This window comes from Anopheles merus, chromosome 3L (genome assembly GCF_017562075.2).
Source record: "Anopheles merus strain MAF chromosome 3L, AmerM5.1, whole genome shotgun sequence".
NCBI classification, from domain to species: Eukaryota; Metazoa; Arthropoda; class Insecta; order Diptera; family Culicidae; genus Anopheles; species Anopheles merus.
In genome coordinates this window covers 8,236,928-8,257,648 of record NC_054085.1, presented here as the reverse complement: position 1 = coordinate 8,257,648, position 20,721 = coordinate 8,236,928, and the positions used below count along the sequence as shown (strand labels likewise).

At 43.3% G+C, this 20,721-nt stretch overlaps 3 protein-coding genes across 5 annotated transcripts in view; 2 read left to right on the top strand and 1 right to left on the bottom strand.

The window, feature by feature from the left end:
* Window positions 1-10,348, top strand: part of LOC121600520 — a 32,356-nt gene extending 22,008 nt beyond the window's left edge. The window contains exons 1-5 of one of the 2 annotated variants that reach the window (XM_041929181.1): window positions 3,540-3,692; window positions 8,105-8,227; window positions 8,410-8,615; window positions 8,775-8,994; window positions 9,213-10,348. In XM_041929181.1, the coding sequence (XP_041785115.1) occupies window positions 8,195-8,227; window positions 8,410-8,615; window positions 8,775-8,994; window positions 9,213-10,271 (1,518 nt within the window). In that variant the 5' untranslated portion in view covers window positions 3,540-3,692; window positions 8,105-8,194 and the 3' untranslated portion in view covers window positions 10,272-10,348. Of the gene's footprint in view, window positions 1-3,539; window positions 3,693-8,104; window positions 8,228-8,409; window positions 8,616-8,774; window positions 8,995-9,212 lie in introns of those variants that run through there. The other variant, XM_041929182.1, reaches the window with a different exon arrangement.
* A 2,017-nt stretch (window positions 10,349-12,365) lies between these two features.
* LOC121600524 (HIG1 domain family member 1A, mitochondrial-like) lies at window positions 12,366-13,715 on the bottom strand. The gene is made up of 3 exons (XM_041929186.1): window positions 13,521-13,715; window positions 12,942-13,243; window positions 12,366-12,860 (listed from the first exon to the last, which is right to left on the bottom strand). The coding sequence occupies exon 2, from the start codon at window positions 13,240-13,242 to the stop codon at window positions 12,970-12,972; it is 273 nt and encodes a 90-aa protein (XP_041785120.1). The 5' UTR covers window position 13,243; window positions 13,521-13,715; the 3' UTR covers window positions 12,366-12,860; window positions 12,942-12,969.
* Window positions 13,716-14,092: 377 nt separating this feature from the next.
* LOC121598366 (anillin) lies at window positions 14,093-20,686 on the top strand. 2 transcript variants are annotated; one of them, XM_041925073.1, is made up of 9 exons: window positions 14,093-14,297; window positions 14,397-16,248; window positions 16,321-16,645; window positions 17,373-17,502; window positions 17,758-17,937; window positions 18,310-18,913; window positions 18,995-19,293; window positions 19,370-20,013; window positions 20,093-20,686. In XM_041925073.1, exons 1-9 carry the CDS (start codon window positions 14,280-14,282, stop codon window positions 20,202-20,204), a joined length of 4,164 nt encoding a protein of 1,387 aa, XP_041781007.1. In that variant the 5' UTR covers window positions 14,093-14,279; the 3' UTR covers window positions 20,205-20,686. The 2 variants fall into 2 exon arrangements, with proteins under 2 accessions (XP_041781007.1, XP_041781008.1); XM_041925074.1 differs by lacking the exon at window positions 17,758-17,937.
* The last annotated feature ends 35 nt before the right edge of the window (window positions 20,687-20,721 follow it).

Sequence of the window (20,721 nt, the reverse complement as noted above, 5' to 3'; positions counted from 1 at the left end):
AAGAACCAAAAAACAAACTCAGCACGCTTCACGATCTTCATGGTCACTTGACAAGAATATCGTGAGCCCTCAGAAACACCGCACACGAGTGTGCATGAACTCGTTTGGCAGTGGCATATATCTTAATACCACCATCAGATTGTACTTGAGCAAGCAATGCACCCCCGGTTGAGCAATATGCGTAAAGCGCAAAATTTGTGTACGCGAAAAATGGTGTACACCTTCCCGCGTGCTGGAAACTGTCGGAAACCTGCATTAAGGCTAAAATAACAGTGTGTCGTGTGGAGGTGGTTACCATACTGTCCGGAACCGTTCGGCAAGGTTTGTGTGTCATGCGGCCCTTCTACGGTGTCTCCGTATCGTGTGAGGTGATCTGGTTGATTTTGACTTACTTTTTTTTTTGGACCGCATGAAACGCATATGCTATAAACCATTTTCATGGGCGGACGGTTTCCCCCGCGTAAAGTATGACATGCCGGGAGCAACGTACGCCAACTGATGAAATGGTGCGGTGGCGTTGGGCATTCACTGTATCTTGATACGGTGTATACGTTGAGTAGTGTTTGATATGATCTAAAAGAATTATTATTAAGAGAATTGACATTATAATTGCAACATTATAAACACTATAATCGTACAACATTATCATTATAATTTTATTAAACATTATAATTGTACAAGTTCTCCATTTGAATGATCACGTAGATGCTCATTAGAGAATAAAGTGTTAAAATGTGATATGATCAGACAAATTTGTAATAAAATCTTATCTGTGAATGCCTTTTCTAATTCCAATCTTATTAAAGTGTAATTTACAAATGCCTTTACACGACATACAAAAAAATGCTTCAAACGGATCGAATTTCCTGACAGCTGTTTCTATTTTCTCTTCCTACTTCACTGACCCACTGACTGGTAGGAAAATGCATTTGTCTCCATACTGTTTGCCACCCCAACTGGTTAATCAATGGCAGTTGCACCGTATCGCTTCGCGCAACCGGTCCCCACATAGCTCTGCTGTTCGATCGTTTCGGTGGTCTAGGTCGTTGTCATGTTGTGATCGCGATCGTGGTATTTGCATAAAGCCGGCAACCCCCGCTCCGATTACGAATGTGGACCAAGCTGGTACTATTTTACGCGTTGCAGTAACCGAACGCGTCAACCAGAAGTTGCACTACTAGTGCAGACAGCGGCGAATGATGATGATGATCGATCGTGGAATTTGCATGAAAATGCGCTCCGGATTGCGTCGCATCGGAGAAGGTTGGTTTTTTGTTTGTGAAGTTTGTGCTTGTTTTTTTTTTTGGGGGGGTTTATTTATCGTCTTTCCATTGATTTTGAAATTGGTCTGTTGAGTTTTAAAGTCAAAGCATCCACTCTGATTGAGTGGTTTGGTTTGAAATGGGCGAGAGACATTAGGAATATTAATTAAATTGGGAAGGTTGTTTGTGTGATTTTTTGTGTGTAACTCTGATCAATGTCATTGGATGTATTCGTGTTATTGGTAAATTAAAGGAATAGAATAGTTAAAATCTATGCTCCTCACAGTTAATACATAGCAGGTTCATAGGCAGCAAATTGATTTCATTGACCTCCTCCATACTGTTGAGGGCTTCAATCAATTGAATTGAGAAATCTGCTATAGAATTTAACAAAGCAGTGAACATTGCAGCTTCCAGTAGTTTCTTCCACATTCAACCGCACCAAAGTGCCCACTTCCATAGATTGCATATTTTTAAAACCAACTCCATAGCTTTTCTTCACAGTTGCACCCTAGCGACGCAACCCCGAACCACCCTAATTAGAGAGGTGAGAGAAGAGAGAGAGAGAGAAGAGAGAGAGAGAGCGAGAGAGATAGAAAAAAAGGCACAAAACAAACACATTACCGTTTTATTTCCCAGCAATTGGAAGTTGGAGCGTGAAGAAGAAAACAAAAAACAATTATCCGAATGTGAACAAGATCTTGGCAGCGATTGCAGCGGCCGATGAGGTGCATTCAGACAAATAGTTGACTTGTAGCATATTGCACCCGCTGGCCACGTGACGAAGTGCTGGGTAACACCATCTTGTTCCCCCACACTTTGCGAATTTGCATATCAACTATCAGTAAAGTCAAATGCTGGGGAATGGTTTTGGGGTCTTTTGAATTAAGAGAAGATTTACTCTTTAGCATAATGGGTGTTTACGGACGATAAGAGGAGGGGGCAGCTCTAAGTTCTATCGCAACTCATAAGCTTGTATTGTTGCGCAGATTTGAGCTTAATTCGTGTGCTAGTCTCACGTAGGTTAATGTACGCAGGTCTCATGAATGAAGTAAAAACACATATGCACAGTTAAATGTTTTTATCTATAATTTCTAGAGGTTGTAATGTCATTTAAATACCATCATTCAAAATCATAAGACAATAAGAAAATCCTACAAAAATATAATAGATACGTAAATATTTTAGTCTTATTAAATATTTTCCTTAAAGATTCCTCTTAAAGAGATTAAAGATTTCCTTAAAGAGAATCTTTCAACTATTCACAGTTCCACATTTTTTTATCTTTCAATTTAGCATGCTATTTCGTTATTTGTCCAATCATCTCTTGACCCTTTCGTTGGTTTTATTTATAAAGCTATTCGATGTTATTATATTATTTATTATTCATTCAGTTTTTCTTATCATTTTAATTGATTTATCTCTTTTCTAAGACATTACATTACATTTCTATCTTTTGAAAGCTATGAGGAAATGAAATAGGCAAGATAGAGCTTGATAATAAATAGGAATATGCTAGTACTTGATAATCGGGTAATTGAAGTTTCTCGGGTATTAAAGCAATTTACATTTAAACGAATTTGGTCAGGGTAGCTGCAAGGAAGAAATACTTTGCCAAAAAGAATGTCTTAGATCAAGGGTCTCCAAACTACGGCCCGCAGGCTGAAAAATTTGGAAGCCCTTGTCTTAGATAATATATATTAGTTTTAAAATTATTGAACAAGACGAGCGAAGCGAATAGTCACAAATATTGTATAAACATTAACTAGCAATAACATTACTACACTACAATGGGAGAGCACTGGAATAGATGATAGGTTTATGATTATATTTTCTCAAATGTTCATTTATGGGAAAATTAAATAAAAAAAAACTTTTATTGCAAAATGTTATTGAAATCCCAAGTAAAATATATTTAGGATCACTTTTACTACGTTTATATTTTTCCCCCAGTTTATTCATGGTACATACAAAAGGGACCGTTTCACCTAAGAAAGGCAAAGTTCTCTGACTAATGAACCAAGGTACCCCAAGTACCACTTACGGGGGTTTCCTACAAAATCGTCCAATATCACTCCTTTTCGACTACACCGCCACTTCGAGGGAGCGCTATCTCCCACCCGCGCAACAACGAAAACAGAACCCCTTCCGCTAGCGCTTAGGGGGGGAGAGGGCGTTTTTTTGCAGCTTTCGCGCGCGTTTAAGCCTAACCCGGTGGCCAGCTTTACGGCCCAGCACTGTGCATCGATCGATCTGCGTCCGTTCAGTGCCCAGCAGGAGCGCAACATAATCGGACGCGTGTTGTATTCCGCCTTCGTTCTGCTCAACTCATAACTCACTTGTTCCATGTGTGTGTGTGTCTATGCGTGTGCTCGCTAATTTGAAAAGTTTCCACAAAGAGCCATCTCTTTAAAGTGTGATCATAATAGTGTAAGTTGCATTTGTTTGTGTGTTTTAGGTGTAATAAAATTGTAATAGCTCTTGTAAGCGTTACGAGTAGATTCGCCACATCAAATAGACATCTGAATGTACTCATCCCTGTGAAAGTGATTTGAAAAAAATCAATCGTAAACTGTAACGGTTGCAACAGATCACGATCGGCGACAGATCGTGAAGTGTAAAATCTGCCTATCGCGCAAATCTGTTTCGACCCGCCAATATACACCAGTGTAGTGTCGTGTTGAACGCGTGTAAAAAGCGTGTCTTGTGTCAAAACGCAGGCCACCTCAGATAGGATTAATTGTCGACATCGAGCCGAACAATGTTGCCAATTAGGAGCCCTTTCGTGCAAAGCAACACCCGCTGCTGTCCAGCTTCTCGATGGCGCAAACACCGATTTTCGGCCGACTTCCTTTCCAATCGCTTTGCTGGTTGGGAAAGATCGTTTGCTACCATACGCCGCACGCGCGCACAAAAAAACAGTTGGGCGGTGCTGGGCAGGATTAGCTATAGCTTCCGTGTCAACACCGGATAAACGTGTGTAACCTGTGGGGGTCCGCCGGTACACCAGCAAACGCCTGCACCGTGGAATGCTAATGCTGTCGCTGCGGCAAATCGGTGTACATCATGTGTGGGTAGGGATCCAGCTTTGGGTTGTTGTTGATACTGCTATGTTGGAGAGAAACGATGCGGATATTGTCTGTGCCTTAGGCATCGGTGTGAACCCGGTACGTTTGTGTCACCAGCGGCACGACGGAACCGAATATCCGTCCGACGTGAGCTGCATATGATTTTGGTGATCGATTTGTCGATTTGGTACGATTGGGAATAGTGAAAGAACATGAGTAGGAAGCGAACTGTTTGGTGGAAAGCATTATTGAGTAACTTATTATTTTATGCAATGGATTATTTCTTTGTGGTCGTGAATGTTTGTTCATTGATCTTCGTGTTTTTATAATATTTCCCTTCTTTGCGATAGTCACGAGTAGCTTGAAATTGAAATTTCGATTGTTAAGTAGGATTTAGTTACAAATACATAAAACATTAAATTTTAATCACATAAATTTTAAATTTTAATTAAATTAATGTAATGTATTATTGTAATGTAATTAATGTAAATGTTTTACGTGTAATTAATTATTAGGGAATGACAAAAGAAACTCATTGCAAAAGATTGATTAAAAAACATTTCATTTATCCATGAGGAAGTTAAATATCCTATCGTTTGATGCATAAGACCAAATTTAAAACATTCATTTTCACTTTCATGCTGCTCCACATCGCACATTTTCAATACAATTTTAGTATTTATTTAATTTCAATTTTATTCTGTCTTTTTCCTGTTTTCTGTTGTGTTTCATGTTCTTTTAATTTCAATATTGCATATTGAAGATTATTAATTGATTAGGTTTTGAATTTAGTACTTTCATTTTCAATTCTCGTTTCCCATCCCCACCACCCTCCTTTGGGAAGGACGAGATGCTTACTCAATTTCTTAATTAGTCTGGTAAGTCTGTGCAGGCCATCATGACTAAGTAGTTCGTTTTGACAAAAAGAAAAAGAAGATTTACGGTGCAAATCTGTTTTTCTCCCTTCATTACTATCTGTTTTTAATTATTGCCATAATTTAAGTTCCAAATTTGCTTGCTTTCATTCATGTTAATATTTGATATTATGTTGTTTGTTCATCTTTTTTATTTTTATACTATAGTATTATATTCTTATGTTTACTAACTATTTTATCTGTTTGCTGTTTAAATTACAAATGTATATGTCCATTGAATATCAACGATCGGCAACAATACACTGCTACCTTTAAGGCAATCTATTATTCCAAAATAATCGGACTTTGACACATAGCTGTGATAAATAATAGTATTTAATGGTACACTTTTTACATTTACATACTGATTTAGGAGTAATATTATTATGTGACTTTCGATGACAAATCCAATCTTTTCGTATTTTGAGGTCTCTACCTATTCCCGTAATTTCAAAATCGATGAGATGTTATTCCGTCAATCTACACGAAAGTGTGTATAAAGCATTTTAAATGCAATGTTGTTGTTTTTTGGATGTATCTTAAGCTTTTTTGTACTAAGAAATTTAAATCACGCGGAATTTTAACCCTTCAGTAATATTTTCTTATACAGGGGTTTTCAAGGAGTTCTTTTAGCTGTAAGACACTTTATTGACTCTTTCTTCCGTGAAATGAACTTAATGCAATAGGAATTGGGCACTATAGTACTTCTATCATATGAAGTTCACTTCCCTTAAGAAAGTGTCATAGAAATGTCCCAATACTGTGAGAACCCCTGGAAACCCCTGAATAACTAATATAACTAAAAACATGTGTTTTTACGCAATAAATAACAAGCACTCTTTTTATAATCAAATGTGTGCGGTATTAAGGAGGGATCTGTTAATAGACTTGAGCGCCATAAAAAAAGAAAGTCAACCTGCATCATCCTCTTCAAGCTATCAAAACTCCTTAAAATGTGCTTGATGTCCACAGCAACACTTTCGCTACATGCTACAAACAATAAACACTTCAAACTATCATTTTTTGCCAAAAACCAACCCGCTTATCCATTTGCTTGGTGCGCGCCCCAACAATAACAACGACATCTTCACGTTGCGCAATGCCCGAAAGCTTCGCGTGCTTCGCGCGACCAACTACTCTGGCCCGTGCAGCTCTCTAATTGGTATGTTAATTAAGCGTTAAATAATATCGCTTCTATCTCATTGGCCGCGTAAGGGGAAGGGAAAGAACGGCTGAGGGTGGAAGATGTTGGCTTTGATCCGATCCAGCACGCGTATTTGTATAGAGAGATGCTATGTTTAATAGCAAACGTGACTACACGCAGTTTTCGTGCGATGTTTGCCACTTTCCGGATCAAACGCGTAGGTCAAGATCTTCAGGGCGCCCCTGTCCGCGGTATAGGCAAACCATTAGAAACGATCGTGTGTTGCAGCTCCCCTGCCGTGGCGTGCGTTATTGTTATTGGTGGTTGCGTGTTATGCCTTGTTTGCGGGGGTGCCCGCTTTTGACCAACATGTCCCAATTAGACAAACACCGATGGTTCGACACGAACCGTGGGGTACAGTGTTTTTTGATGGCTTGCTTTCGCCACTCGGTACGATGTTTATGGCCCACAGCCCCAATCAAAGTTCTGACGGCTAATGGGAGCCACCAATAGGTCGTTTATGGACCACCGCTGCCTGATTAAGACGCGTAGGACAAAGGTGTTTGTTTTTAAGGGTGCCGGGTCAAGGTGAACTCGGATGATCTGGAAGATCCAGAGAACCGTTCTTGTCATCTAGGCATTGTGTTGCGATGGAGTACGAGATTTTATTAGGCCATTGAGTTGAACTGTGTCTGAAGAAGTTGAAGGTTAACGCTGAATGGTTTATTGTACCTATTCGATTTTGGGGGAGAATGTTAAGATATCCTAGATTAAGTAATCTTTGATTTTTTTTTTCATTATAAGAGGATTATTACATTTTAATGAGCCAACATAGGTTGTATCGTCCTCGTCCTTCGCAAACCTATGTTGGGGTAAGAGGTTGAATTTATCATCATATCATCATTATCATCTGTAAACGTTACTATTTCATAAGCAACTTACTTACAGGATTTTCCAGGAGTTTTCATAGCTGTGGCACACTTTATTGACACTTTCTTGCATAGAATCAACATAATGTAAAGGGAATCGGACCAATTGGATAGGAATTTCCAAGGAGTCTGTCCAAGAAGGGTGCCATAGAATCCAATTTCCGTCATATAAAGTTCACTTCCCGCAAGAAAGAGTCAAGGAAGTATCCCAAAACTATGAGATCCCCTGTAAAACTCTGTACTTACTTATCCGGTGCTGCAACCGCTTTCCCGTCTGGGACTGCCTCAGCAGTGTCCGAAATGGCTAACGGTGTCGCGCTTGCATCTGCCAGTCCGTTATGCAAGCCTGAATAAAAAATCTTAATAAAATTGATCTAGTCATTTTATGTCCTTGCTTTTACGATTAAAAACAGTATCTATAATACAATGTATGCTAATATTATGCATACACAGAGGAGCTCTTTAAATTCCATCGTTTAAATAATTTGATATTTACAATTGTTATCAACAAATCACTTTTCGTTCGCCCTAGTTGCGAATAAAATTCGCCAACCAAATAAAACTGCTATGGAAGGTCACTGGCAATTGTGGCTAGCAAAATATATCGGTCCCGGGAGTTGGCCTTACCATCCGCTGGTCGCATTTTTGGCGTGTGAAGAAGTTATTTGTGTGAAAAGCGACCAAACCACATGTAATAAATATAGTGAAAGAGAGAGAGATGAACAAAAAAACTAACACCCATCCAAACTAAAAGCAAACGGTTTTGTTTCATTTTTCCCTTTTTCAGCTCTAGCCACGTGCATTTGCAACCGCAGCGACACGCGGGTTCACCCTGTGGATGTGCTGAAATCATTCCGAACCTAGGTGGGAACCGAAAATGCAGTCAAGGTGTTCATTGGCAATCATGAAGGTAAGGCCGGCAGTAAGACAATGTTAGCACCCTAGTGCATGGCATGGCATGGTAACGCCAGGGAAATTGTCTTCGGTTTGTTTTCTGCTTGAACAATGTTAGCTTAACCACACACACACACACACACACACACACACACACAAACGTTCTTTTTCCATCTCCCACACACTCCCTTTTGACAGCTTACTTGGGGCTTGGTGGTGACGCTTGGCACGCTCGCAGGGCTCCCTGCATGTGACGCCGTGGCGGCCGAATCACCCGAGCCGGCATCACTGCTGCGGCCTCGTGACGTCAATCCACACCCGTACCAGCACGCCTACGAGGGTATCGCCATCTTCGACCGGAACCTCATTACCAACAGCGAGAAATTCACCCAAAATCTGCTCAAGTAAGCACCCGTTGCCAATGGAAATGATGGGATGGAACGCCCCGCTTACTGGGTGAATCGGTTAGCAGGCGCGCCATCGGTTTGATAGGGTGGCCATATTGTCATAGTAGTGTAGTATAATAATCTCCCACGATCTATTACGGTCTCTGCCCTTCGCAGCCAAGGTCCCGTGCAGTTCCCACGGCTGCGAGACGGAAGCTCGGTTAACGCACTGCCCTACCCGTACGAAACGCTTGCCCTGAAGGAACGCCACCAGAAGATGGTACGGTTTTCCGGTGCCGATGGCCAGACGGTGAAACCGGCGTATCAAGCGTTGGCCAAACATGCGGCCCGTGTGCTCGGCAAGAGCTATGCCGTGGAAGACATCGATAGCCTCAATGTGAGTAATCGTAAGCTCATCCTCACCGTTGTATTGCTTTTATTGTGGGAATTGAGAATGTAACATAAATTAAGTCATTATTAAATATTCAAAAATAATATTAAATACGATGTTGAGGCAATTTTAGTTGAGACCAACAAGTTCTTTATTAGTTTATACGTGACCAAATGCTGACTATTATCTAAACACAATCCTCATAATTTCTTCTACCGACCCAGGAGGCGGCTACGGACGTTAAGAAAAATTATGTATTTTCATACGCCGTCAAGGATACGGCCTCGGGTGATGATTTTTCGCACACCCAGCAGCAGCATCAGGATGGCGCAGTCAAGGGCAGCTACAAGGTGCACCTTCCCGATGGACGCATGCAGATCGTCAAGTACATCGCCGACAACAATGGCTACCGTGCGGACGTTACCTATGAAAATGAACCTGCGGGTGTTGTTCCGGCATCAGCAGTAGCATCAGCAGCAGCAACGGCACAAGCGGCACCAGTGGCTCCCACTGGACCGGTCAGTCCCATCGCCTACCAGAGGTACTACGCAAACACTGCCGTGCAGCAACCACAGCAACAATATATCACGCACCAGATTAGACCAGCTCGATTGTACTATGCCACACAAAATCCGACCCAAATTCCGGCTCCTTTCTACCCTACCCAACTCCGACCGAGTGATGTGAAGATTCACAGCTACAACACGGCTCCCCATGCCGGTGCAGTGATCGCTTCGACGACCACCCAGGCGACCCCCGTTGCTGGAGCATATTTGGCCGCCTTCCCGGCAGCGGGCAACCTAGCGTACATTGCAACAGCACCCGTAAACGGTGGACCGATCAGAACGCTACAGCTGCAATCGAACGGTGGTGGTGCTGCCGGCACGATAGCAGTCCCCGTAACAGCAATTCCGCTGGCAGCGTACCGTGACATCAATGTGCCACCGTCACCACCCGTCCAGCCGCTTGGTGTAGCGTTCGCTTCGGCCGGTAGACGTACGACGGTTTATGCTGATCAAGCGCGTGTTTCGCCCCAAGGTTCGGGCACGCTACAACAAGTGATCTACCAGCAGCAGCAGCAGCAGCAATCGCAACAGCAGCCTGCACAACTCCAACAAAGCTTGGACTACGGGTACGTGCAGATTCCAGTTGACAATCGGGTGTACAAACGAAACACGGATCACAGCACGGAGGTAATGGCCGGTTCTAAGGCACCTAAGAATGCGGCGCAAAAGCCGCGGAATCAAACCAAACGCCACCAGCAGGAGCAGAAAACGCTGTAAATCGTGCGTCTGGTGGTTGTAATGATCTTTCTATCTAATAGCTAATTATTTGTAATAAAAATATTGGTAACAGTCTACTATTTGGATGATCTTTCAATGTGTTTTCAAAGAAGGGTCGATCATTGGTGGGACCGTGGCTATTATATTATATTTTACTTACTTATACGGTGCTACAATCGATTTGCAGTTTTGGCCTGCTGCAGGACAGTCCGAAACACATCACGATCTCGCGCCTTCGTCTGCCAATCCGTTATCCCGGTCTTAATGGCGAACGCCCCCAAACCATCTTGCTGGCCTAAAAGGACTTTATGGACTGGGTCGTCATTACGGTTTCGTACGTTCAATATTGGTTTTAGGTAATCAAAAGAGGACATCTCGAATTTAATATTTTCTCAATATTCAAATTCGGTTATTTTTCTCTAGAAAACAGTGAACTATCCGAAACTAGCACAGGGTAATCCCCCCTGTCTCACGTTGCAAGAATTTGCAACCTTTTAATAATAATACGAACATGTAATAAAAATCTCATCTAATCAAATAAACAGTTGTTTTACATGCTATGAATTCAAAAGTGACATTGTCCTTCATTCACTAACATTGTCGCTCATATTACAGTTATAATTGAATAATTGTGTTCGTTAAACATGTGGTCGTATCAGGTAGCTGGTATAACGAGCGAAACGCATAGCCAACGCGTCTAGAGGACATGTGTTGCCGTGAGGAAACTTTTCTGTGTCCCTTTTGCCTTGTCCTTCCCTTCATATCCTGTTGAGTGAAGCATGCATACCCTTCGGGTACGTTCGTGGTATAAGCCTATCCCTCTTACGTTAATGGTGAAGATATCATCGCATGCTATCGGCTCTGCATTCGGGCGTGGGCAGGCAGGCCCATGGGCGTCGTGTGTACGCGGGCTATGGCACCCTTTTTGGACTGGTTCCTTGGAAATTCCTATTGGATTTTTCCAACAAGAGTGTTATAGAATCCAATTCTCGTAACATTAAATTCATTGCACGTTGCAAGAAAGAAGCAATAGCGTGTCCCGCTGCCTTGATAACTCTTGGTAAGCCTTGAACCTTTAAACCTGAACTTTAAATAAGTGCTTTTCTTGAAATACCGAAAAAATAGACAATCTACCGTGAAAAAGCTATTAAAGTCTTAGTCTATTGATCGGTAAAATTTGAGAACCAAAATCTACAAAATACTAGTAGATTTTCTCGAAAAATACCACATGCGACCTGTGGGATGTACATACTTGGCCGATATATACTTGACCACCTCCTTACCACCACCCTTGTCCATATTACGGAATGCTGCTGTGCTACCCATAAAAAATAATAATAATTTCCATATCAGATCATAAATTACTGTGTATATGAATAATTCCCTTTTAAGCTTTATCTGTGATTCAACAACTCTATTTTAACTCTAGTATTATGCTCTTGAGATTTACATATCGCGTACCATAGAGGCAGATTTGATAATAGATAAGCAAAACTACTCTTCAGGCGATTTACAATTCACAAATATTTGTCATAAATTACAGTTCGTTTCATCAACATTTTGATTGGATGTACTTCACAATCACACCAACCACTTCACGGCCAATTGTCGAAGGTCAAGAGTTAACATATGTTCAACAAGCGTAGTATGGGGGTGAACTAGGCTGCAGTACACCATACACCGCCCATTCACTGAAATAGATCGTTTCGCGAACGCGTGGTTGAACTAAAAATAAATAACCATAAATTTTCGCCGTTAATTTTGCTTGCGCTTCTCTTCACGCGTCATACCACAGCATCACATGCAGCGAACAGGCTTTTACGCGTAGCCGTTAGTGATATTTCACTTTTAATTCTTTCCATTTTGATGCTTCCGAGTATGGATTTCAATATCCGGAAGCACTTTTAATAGCTTTAACAAAACGCACATGCAATTCACGAAAGCAAAAACAACTTCTTTACAAACCAATGATAATTTTCGCATCAACTTCATAGAATTAACTAGTTACGCCGGAAAAAACAAACAACAATCTTACCTGTATTAGAATGTTATCTACCGAAAAGGCACTACATTTCATAACCATAGAAACACTTGTTTTATGCACTTGGTACAATACACGTTTATATTCGTTTCTGTATTAAACAGCATTCATTTTAACTATACCACTTCGTTCCAATAATGCCATAACTAAAAACTATTGCTGATATTTTTGCTTCATTTTTTGTGTAAACTAGTCCGAAAGAGGGGGAGATTGAGGCTACCTATCATAATTAGAAGAATGTAACACTGATGGATAATCCTTTCAGTATACACTAAATGAGATAAACCAATCCAAGTGCAACCAAGTGCCAACCGATTCACGAATCTTACGCACTCACCCAATTCGTACGTTTGCGCATCGTTTGTCATCGCGATAACTTCTTATCAATCACAGTGTTCTCTTGTGCCTTGCACTAGAAAATAGTAGGCGTCGTTAATTTTTTGGGAAGGGATGCGTTAAGTTGAATATAAAGGGATTGATTTTGGCCTGATGGGGACTCAACGGAGAATAAATAGTGTCTTGCTCTATTCATTAATACTTATTTACACCTGTTTGGAGGAGAAGAAAGTAAAACAATTACATTAGAATTAATGTTAGCACAGGAGAATCCTCTGGCACCGCATACTTACTTCTTTGAGTATCCTAAAAGCCTCCTTGTTAGTCGTCTTTTTTGTTAAAGATGTATTCGTTGGCCATCGTGTAGCCGAGACCTATAGATAGGGCGGCGACCACCGTGCCTTGGGCCGCCACTCGCAGCTGCATCAGAAACACGGACGTGGACATAGCTCCTCGGTGTTTGTACTTGTATGCACCGATCGCACACACCGCCACCAGTCCGGCTATACCGATCGGCATGAAAGGGGACTCCCGGGCCTTGCGGGCAAGTTTATCCGAGTGGGTCTCGTCGAACGATGGAACCTTACCGCTCATCCTGGTACATAGATAAAGAGAGCATTTACAGTGGTACATTAATTTATAGCCCCACTTGAGCCCATCAGCAGTGGGGACGACCACCATTTCCCACCACCGCCTTTAGCTACTACTTTCACCCATCCCCATCCTGCCACTATCTTTTGCTTCTAAGTTCAAGGTCACACACACACCTTGCACCGAGCAGATGATGATGATGCGTTACATCACGAGGATAGTTCTGTTCGTGCAGTAAAGGTGCGAGCCTTAACTAAGCTTCCTCGCACAATCGTACGCACCTGATCAATTGCACGTTCCGTTTGTTGCCGGCGAATAGTGTCCACGTGGGGATAGCACCGCAGGGAGGGTGAAGCTTTGAACCACTTTATCCCTTCCAGCCGACGGATAGCGAAAGATGATGAAATTCACGTTGCAGCGCGCCAGATGATCGACCTACATTGAAATGTGACGGTTCGCTTTGTTTGTGTTGGTTGTGTGGCGGTCGACTGATCGGTCATTGGTAATGACGTTTGTAGAAACGAGATGCAGCCGCGTGTACACGTGCAACATTTTTGGAGAACTTGAAATAATTGGAATACGTACGACCCTATTTGTGAATCGTGTATTAACTTTTATTGAGCAATTAAACATGAAATAGAGAACAATAAATGCAACGTTCGGAACACTATGCCCTAAACAGAAAAATTGTTTTTTATTCTAAAATATTTTTTGATTGCTCTGCACGTACGTTTAAACTTATCGTTTTGAAATGACACCAAAACGATAAGTTTTGTTTCAACGGCTTGTTTTGACAGAGACCGTTTTCTGCCGAAGCGGGCGATGAACCGTTGCAATTTTCAAACCTCAACAGCTTGCCCTATAGACGCGTACCCAGAACAAAGCAAGCAACATCGGCCCGCTGTGGTGCTGCTGAAAACGGCGTGAATTGTCGCATTTTTTTGTGAAACCCCAGTGAAAAGGTAGTGGGAAAAGCGAATTCACACAGTGTTATTTATATATTTTGGTGTAAAAGTGTTGTTTTGCTGGGAAATGCAATAATGGATCCTTTCACTCAGGTAAGCTGACTGAACGGGTGTTTTAACAACTAGATGTGGCGTCCAAGCGGCGATGAGTTCCTGTGAGTTAATGTACCCTATTTCGGTGGCTTGTTTCAGAACATACTTGAACGTGCGGAAAAGCGTGCGGCCGCACTTGGCATCACGAACACATCCAAGTTTCCGCTCTCGGAGTTTAACTACGAGGCGGACCAGCAGGGAGGTGCAGCGGGAGCTTCGCCCAAGAAAAAGTCGGTGGCGAAGAAGCATTCCGCACCGAAACCACCGCCTCCTACGACGACCGTTTCCACGCGGACGGCTACGGACGGTGAGCGTACGACGACGGTGGACATCGGTGGGCAGGACAATTGTGATTTGGCGCTTGAAATAAACATCACCACGAGCGCCAATCTGCAGGTCGATTTAGGCGTGAAGGAGCTGGAGAACGATGGAAGTGTTAAGAAGCAATGGGAACATAACATTGTGCGTGCGCTCGAAGGTGAAAAGGAGAACAGTGCCGAAGCGAAAAGCGTGATCCGCGATCAAAGCCGTAACCAGCTGCAGCGGCTTGGCACGCTGTACTCGGAGACGCAGGATCTATCCTCTCCGGTGCACCGGACCGAGGGTCGGTTTCATGAGGACGTAAAGCAGAGTAGTAATAAGCCGAAACCGAAGCTTGCGAAACTGGCAATGTTGGCCGATTCGATAAACAATTGGGAAGACGATACGTCGCATCCCGACATTACGCATCATCGTGAGACGATCGTGCCGGGTAGGGACAGGAAATCGCCCATCAGCAGCTGCAGCACCCGTCAGCAAAGTCCGAGGCGCGGAGGAGAAACTAGGACTGGTGCCTCAGGCTCCTCGGCACCAGGTACAGGTGCAACTCCAAAAAAGTACCCTGCTCCTAATCCTCCGAAATCGATACTAACAGCCACCCAGAAGACGGGTAGCAATGATGGAGGCGAGCCATCATCAGGGGTGACAGGTAAACCGGCCCAAACCAAATCTCTTAAGTGGGATCAAAAGGTAATGGACACGCTCGAATCGCAAGGCTTTCAGCGGCGCGAATCAACCACCTCGAAGCTGGTGTACGACTACAAGGAAGACAAGAATGGCCAAAAAACGGACACCTATCGTGCTCCGGTAACGGCCTCGGCCGTGAGTTCTACCTCTCGCGAGCGGAACACCACCCAGGCCGATCAAGCTGATGCGGTCAAGAAATCGGCCCCTGTTTCTTCTTCTTCCCAGCCGAAGAAAGTTGCGGTTGGTGCACCGAAACCTGCCGGAGGTCTCGTTTCCGGGCGTGCTGCAATGTTTGAAAAATCGTCCGGACGGCGCCAATCGATCCTGAAACCGGGCCAGAAAGATCCCGCTGAAATGTCACTTAAAGAGCGGATGGCCATTTTCGAGAAGAACAAGGGAGCTGCACTGGTGCCGAAGGCTGCATTCGGTATTAGCCCTTCGATTCGGCAGATCACGGGACAGAAGGAGGGGAGTAAGTCGGGCTCTTCCGGATCGGGACCGATGTCCTGTGCTGCCATTCAGGGGTCTGGATTTGGGAGTATAACCCAGCAAGCAGCGAATAGCAGAGCGGTTGCACCTGCTTCACCGCAGAGCAAACCGAAGGTTGATCATGACAAAACGGCACCGAAAGTGGAGACGAAAGCGACCGGTTCCGCCATCCGTAACACGGTGGAGGCCCTCATGTCGGACACGAGCACGATTTCGCAGTCGGAAATATCGGAAGAGATCCGTCGGATGCGCCAGCAGGAGATGGAAATGCTGCTGAACCGGTTCACCAAACCGGCCGACATGTCGTCGGATACGATCGAGTACGAAGCGCAACCGATTCCATCTGCACCGCCGATGCCACCGGAGGGTTATCTAACGGGTAGCGGTCGGAAACAATCGAAACACTCGGCGGAAGGAAACAACGGTCATGGTGGACCGGCAGCGAAACGGCGCAGTGGTACGCAAACAAAATTTTAAGTTTCAAAAATATTTTAAAGTAAATTTCCTCGACTGTTCTTTTCTCCTCAAGACGGTACTAACGATAGTGCGGATGTGATGGCCGCTCTGGACGATGTGAAGCGCATCCGTGTTGGGCCGACGGCCAAGGATGGGCGAATGTATCCGGCACTGAGTGACATCGAAACGACGGCCACCGAATCGGGTGACGAGGGTGCGGTGGGTGATGATTACACCACTGCTACCGTATCCGGTTCGGAAGGGTCAGAGCGTGCCTACCGCACCTGTTACGGTGAGGCCGAGGACGGTGAACGGGAGTTGGCCGAAGAGGAGGAAGAATATGACGAGGAGGAAGATAACGAACGGCATCAGTACGAGGTGGATGAGGATGACGACAGGTGGGAACTCATTGTTGATCTTTTGCAGTGTTTTTGCTGCGCTAACATTTAACCTGAACCATTTTTCGGTGTGGGGGTTTATGTGTTTTTAAACTCGTTTTTTTTTACTTGTCACATCATTTTGTACCGGTTAGTTGGTTTTATTTCTCTTTTCCTTTTTCCTTTTCTACTATCATTTTCACAATCATTTATCGTAGAAAATCATTTTCAAGTTAGTTTCATCATACCCCATTTTAGTTACATTTAATTTTCGATTATTTCGCAAAATTTTGTTAGAAAATTATGCAAAAATCATAGAAATTAAAGCATTACATAAAGATATTCCTTGGATGGAAGTTCATGCCATGATTCATTATTTCGTTAAGAAATATTATGCATTTATATTATAGAAATCTCTATGAAATCTATCTGGTTAAAAATGAATAAATACAGGTGATTATTCATATTGTTGAAGTTTAAGCTGGCAAAACATCAAATTAAATATATAAACATTAAGTATAAGTTTCACCCTTATTCATCACTAAACCAAAGCAGCTGTGTCATAATTGCGTAAATAATAAATTAATAACCACCATTTTCATAAACTCATCAACCATTTTCTCATTTCAATTTTAAGCTTCATTTATCATGCTTTCATGTTTTGAGAAATTTTACATATCTTTGTTACCACAATTTCAACGGGTTTTAAATAAAATTTTGGTTTTTATTTACCAACACCTTTTCACAGCTTCATGTACTCGGACGATGATGAAGAGGCCAACATTGCCAACGTGAGCCTGGGGCGCGAAATTCTACAAGCCGTCAAGCTCAACGATCGTCGTACTAGTCGTGGCCGTCGCCAAAGTCAAGAATGGAACGTAAGTCACAAAGCTCTCCCTAATTATTAAGTATTTAGAATGTAGGATTGTTTTTTTTGCAAGTGCACAGATAAGTTTTTGTTTTGTTGTGTTTTGAGTTTTGATTTATAATTAGCAAACTTCCCTTGTAATAATATCTTCGATTACTTCTTCAAAGAAACAATGAACAAATGATCCTCTGCCAGTCGAAAATTCTCCCGCCGTTACCGTTTACGCGTTGCGAAGTTATGTATCGTACTTTTTTGAAATTTGTAGCAACAGGATGAAGTTGCCCAGGCGCAGGCCCCGAAGGGTGTGTCTTTCAGCCTGGATCATTCCGGTGTCAGCGATGGCACGGATCCGCTCGAAGACAGTGACCTGATCGATGCCTGCCTCGAGGAAGCTTTGGTTGACGAGGAAGAGGAGGAAGAAGACAGTGAAGCGTTTGATACACCCGTAAGAAACTAAAAATCTAGCAATCTGCTTGTGCTGTGGGTTTGGTGCTGTGGACGTTTAACTAATATACTAATCAATCCTGTTGCATGATTGTTTTGTATGTGCTGTGGCTGGAACGTGTATTTAACAAAGTATAATATATTTACCAATTTATGAAATGAATGTTTTTAAATTGTTCTAACATAATCTGTGGTGCTCCTCTTTGATCTGTGGTAAATGCTTGAGTGATCTGGTTCTATGGGATAACACTTTAATATTTCCATCAATGAAAACGTTAAAAGCTGTCTTTATTACTTGTTGTAACAGTTAAATGCTCAAATGTATTAGCTTTTTCTATTAACTATTTTTCCTCTTTCTTTAATACCGATTTAGCGAAAGTCTTCAGTGTCGTCCAACAGTTTCTCCTACCAGAAGCACTCGGCGCGCGATCGTTGCGCCACCATCAACGAGGAAGAGTCGGCAAAGGATCCCAAAAGTGGTGCAAACAAGCGTAAGTCGGGTACGCCACGCAAGAGCCAAGTTGGTACCGTAGACTACAGTAGCCCGGTGCGGTCGGAGCTTCAAGTGAAGCCTTCGAAAGATGACGACGATATGGTCACGTTGGTCCACACCGTTAGCTTCTACCGACGCCAGCAACAGCAAAACTCAATGACCCCACGGAAGGTTCCACGTACGCCGGTGTCGATGAAAATGGCAGCAACCAACTCCTCGCCTAGAGCCGGAACGGTCGATTCTACCACCGCGGATGATTCGGACGCGGAGGAGGATGTATCCAGCACGGCTGAGTCTACCTCCACCGGTACGGAGGAGGGTGAATTTTTGGTCCAGGAAAAGGTGAAGAAACTTTTGGACGAAGTTTGCAAACAGCAAACGATCATAGCGCAAGCTAGCCAAGCGCTTAACCTATGTGCGGCCACGATTGAATTTTCCGGCTCGACCGAGTCGGCCGAAGGTGAACGTCATCTGCTCGTTGCAAGTAAGTTTAAAAAAAGCAGAACATATTTACGCCCAGATTCTTATTCTGCATACTAAACAATATTTTCTATCCGCACTTAAGCACACCGTCGACAGGCCATTTTGGACGAAGTACAACGGCTGCGCGTTGAGGGCTGCCTGCGACCGCCGGGTGCTCCCACCGAGAAGGGCCGTTTAACTGTGAAGGAAATTACGCTGCCGCTTAAGCAGGAGTACATGCGCAAGCTGGCGACGGATCAGATCAGTGGCCATAATTTGGTGTGTCTGCTGAAGTACAATGAAACAGTGTTGGCCACACAGACGGCACCGACACTGCCGGGGCTGCTATCGGTCCGTTTTCCCGATGTGCTACAGCTGAGCAATGTGTTTGCTGATTTTAAGGTAAATTGAAGTTCACATAGAGGTGAAAGCACTTTTATAATGCGTTATTTTCTACTTGAATTTGAATCTGATTTAGATAACGATGGAAATCTACGGCATGCCCGCTAGCCGCGAAGTGCTGCCCCATGAGATTAAGTACCACATTGCGCTGGGTAAAAAGAAAACTGGCAGTGGCTCGAGCAAGCTGTTGCACACCCCGAAAGGGTTGAAGAGCAATTCGCGCCTCATTATGCCACCGGTACAGTCGCCGGCCGGTCCGCAAGCCGTCCGGTCGCCTTCGCTCACACAGTACGGATTCATCATCTTTTCGCTGAAAGAGATCCAACGCACGAGCTGGACGCTGAATCCTATCTCCGGCTGTGCCAGCCCGCTCGATGGGACCGTCAATATGCGCGTAAACTGTGAGCTCGCGGTAACGGTGGACTACCATGGCTTTTTGACGATGTACGAGGACGTGTCGGGACTGGGCGCCTGGCATCGGCGATGGTGTCGGTTGCAGCGCCACACGATCAACTACTGGAAGTATCCGGACGATGAGAAGCGGAAAGCACCGATCGGTAGCATCGATTTGCAGGGCTGCAGTACGCAGCGGGTTGGTGTTGCGCCGCGTGACATCTGTTCGCGCCTGAACACGCTGTTGTTGGAGTTCCCGCGCCCGGCACGGGATGACGATGTGGAATCGTTAAAAATCGTTCGCCACGGCAAAACTACTATCGAAAGGTATGGTTTAATACTTACAAAACGATAACTTTTTTAGGGTTTAATTACTAATGGAATGGATTTTTTTCTCATCCCACAGATATTTGCTTTCCGCAGACTCAAAGGAAGAGCGAGATGAATGGTGTGCCCATTTGAACAAAACATTGGCATTGTTGAAAGCTTGGGGTGCCAGCCACGTCACTAGCTGTTAGAGGAGGCGTTCCTTTTTTTACAGTTGACTTGTTCTCTTACATTTAGTTCAGAAAGATATGTTAGATAGTTGTCTATTTGCAATGTACTTGATTTTTCCTCCCCATTCTGCATTAGACAGTGAGATCTTTTGCCATCGAATATACGTAGCGTCGCCATGAGCGGAGTGTCGCTGTATGTAAATTTTTAAGTATTATTTTTGTGTGGTGTTGTGTGCAAAGGTCTTATATATTAACTAGTGTAATATTTTAATATCTATGTCCTTTACCGAGCGATAGGGAAATGATGAAAGAAGAGAAGCGGATTCGCTTTAAGAATGAGCATTGCATTTAACTAACACTTTCGAATAAGGAGAAAGAATTAGCGATAGTCCAGAAGAAATTATATGCTTTTTTTAAACGAACGTGTGCTAATCCGACCATAAATGTGGATATATTACTAACCCGATATATCTTGTGAATAATAAAAAGAGTACAGCTTTTTCAGCAACTAATGAGTCATTTTCTTTGGAGTTGGATT